This window comes from Physeter macrocephalus, chromosome 12 (genome assembly GCF_002837175.3).
Source record: "Physeter macrocephalus isolate SW-GA chromosome 12, ASM283717v5, whole genome shotgun sequence".
NCBI classification, from domain to species: Eukaryota; Metazoa; Chordata; class Mammalia; order Artiodactyla; family Physeteridae; genus Physeter; species Physeter macrocephalus.
The window spans coordinates 10,294,552-10,296,936 of record NC_041225.1 but is presented as its reverse complement, the minus strand read 5'-3'; the positions used below and the strand labels follow the sequence as shown (position 1 = coordinate 10,296,936).

The 2,385-nt window shown below is 52.0% G+C and overlaps 1 protein-coding gene across 2 annotated transcripts in view; it reads left to right on the top strand.

The window, feature by feature from the left end:
* The first annotated feature begins 311 nt into the window (after window positions 1–311).
* RETSAT (retinol saturase) overlaps window positions 312–2,385 on the top strand; it is a 9,526-nt gene continuing 7,452 nt past the window's right edge. For both annotated transcript variants that reach the window (XM_028497081.2, XM_028497082.2), the window contains exon 1: window positions 312–520. In XM_028497081.2, coding sequence (XP_028352882.1) covers window positions 352–520 — 169 coding nt within the window. In that variant the 5' untranslated portion in view covers window positions 312–351. The remainder of the gene's footprint in view (window positions 521–2,385) is intronic.

The window sequence follows — 2,385 nt, the reverse complement described above, 5'->3', positions numbered from 1 at the left end:
CCCCACATTTGGATGGAAACAGGCCCTCTGGCTGCCCTGAGCCCTGGGGGTCACTTGGATCCTGGGATGCATAGCCTCAGGCTGCGTGTTTTCTTTTCTTTTTTTTTTTTTTTTTTTGGCCATGCCTCACGGCTTGCGGGATCTTAGTTCCCCAACCAGGGATTGAACCCGGGCCCCCGGCAGTGAAAGCACCGAGTCCTAACCCACCGGACCGCCAGGAAATTCCCAAAGGCTGCGTGTTTTCTGATGGGAACCCGTATTCCTTTCTGAACGAAGGTACCGCTGCCCCTCCTGCCTCATCACCCCTTCCTTCCTTTTGTAGGTGTGACCGCCAGCCACACCACCTTTGCCATGCATGCTCTGCTGGTTGACCACTACATAAAAGGGGCCTTTTATCCCCGAGGGGGTTCCAGTGAAATCGCTTTCCACACCATCCCTGTGATTCAGCGGGCTGGGGGTGCTGTCTTGACGAGGGCCCCTGTGCAGAGCATCTTGCTAGACTCAGCTGGGAAAGCCTGCGGTAAGAGCCCTGCAATTTCTTCACAGTCCCTGGCCGGGGTAGGAGAGACCTGGGGTCTCTAGGTGCAGAGCAAAGAAAGCACTGAGGGCAGAAGGTGTAGAAGAACCGACCTCCAAGTGGGGGGTTAAAGGCTGGAATCTGCCTCAAGCTGGGGCTGCCCGGGGATAGCGATTGGCCTGGAAGCAAAAAGGACACGGGAAGGATAAAGGGTGGCATGGTTCCCAGAGAACAGTATTTCATCATTTATTCAATAGATAAAAATAGTTATCTGGTAATCTAGGACCTCCTGAGTGTAGGGGCTGTGTCTTTTTAATCTTTATGTCTATAGACTTTAGCACATAATAGAGCCCAGTAACTGTTCAGTGACTGATGGAGTGAGTACGTAACCTGGGTGCTTGTAGGGTGGTGTGGAGGCCAGCAGGATGCCCTGCCTTCAATCTGTAAATGGCAGAGTGGACCCAGACTCTACCCCGGCTCAGGTGTTTGCTGTCACCTGCACAGAGCGTCAAAATCCCACCGTGGATGAACTCTGTGAGGAGAGGCTTTATGCAAGGAAGGACTCTGGTAAACAGAACAGGCCATCCAGGCTGCGGGTGCTTCAGAAGCATCAGCTAAGGGGGCAGAGAGGCCTGGGGAAAATAGAGCTGGTGTGACAGTAAATTCACCGGACGGGTCTTTCAAGGAGGAGGTGGTGAGTGGGTAGCCCAGGGCACGCAAAAATCAAGGGAGAGAGCTTCCCTGGTGGCGCAGTGGTTAAGAATCCACCTGCCAATGCAGGGGACACGGGTTCGAGCCCTGGTCCGGGAAGATCCCACATGCCATGGAGCAACTAAGCCCGTGCGCCACAACAGCTGAGCCTGCGCTCTAGAGCCCGCGAGCCACAGCTGCTGAAGCCCGCGTGCCACAACTGCTGAAGCCCGCGCGCCTAGAGCCCGTGCTCCACAGCAAGAGAAGCCACCGCAGTGAGAAGCCCGCGCACCGCAACGAAGAGTAGCCCCCGCTCGCCGCAGCTAGAGAAAGCCCGTGGGCAGCAACGAAGACCCAATGCAGCCAAAAATAAAATAAATAAAAAATAAAAATAAATTAAAACAAACAAACAAAAAATCAAGGGAGAAAAGGCCGTCAGCGGTCTCCAGGGGCATATGTGTAGAAGAGACTGGGAAGTTCCCGGTGGTGAGAGAGGGGTGGCTGTCCGATGTGTGAGACTTTCTCTCATGTTCATGAGCAAGTTCTCCTTCCATCCGTCAGGGGGTCTGTGAACCAAGGTGGGTTTATCAGTTCAATTAAATTCAGTTGCGGATATATTTATTTGTGTTTTTCACGTGCTAGGTGATAAAAGATAAGTAAATCCTAATCTCTAACTCAAGAAGTTTCCAGTGTCACAGGGAAGATGACTGCGATATAATTAAAGTGCCACATAGAGGCAGGCACCAAGGATGGAGGTGACACAGAGGATGGTGGAACAGGGAAGGCCTCAGAGGGAGGGCACGAAGGGTGAGAGGAAGCTAGCCAGAGGGGAGGGGTGGTTATTCCAGGCAGGGGGAACAGAATGTGCAGAGGCACAGAGGTATGAAAGAGCTGAGTATTTTTAGGCATCTGAAAATATTAGGTTGAATCATAAGAGACTGGCACGTTTATAGGTTAAAAAAATGGTTGACTATCAGCTGTTTCCTACAGTCCTACCTAACAGTTTAGTGAGAATGGCCAGAGATGAGGCTGGATGCACGAAAGGGACCACATCAGGGAAGGCTGAGATAAGACCTTGGAGTTTAAGTAGAGGTTGAGGTGTCATTGGAGGATTTTTTTTTTTTTTTTTTGCGGTACGCGGGCCTCTCACTGTTGTGGCCTCTCCCGTTGCGGAGCAC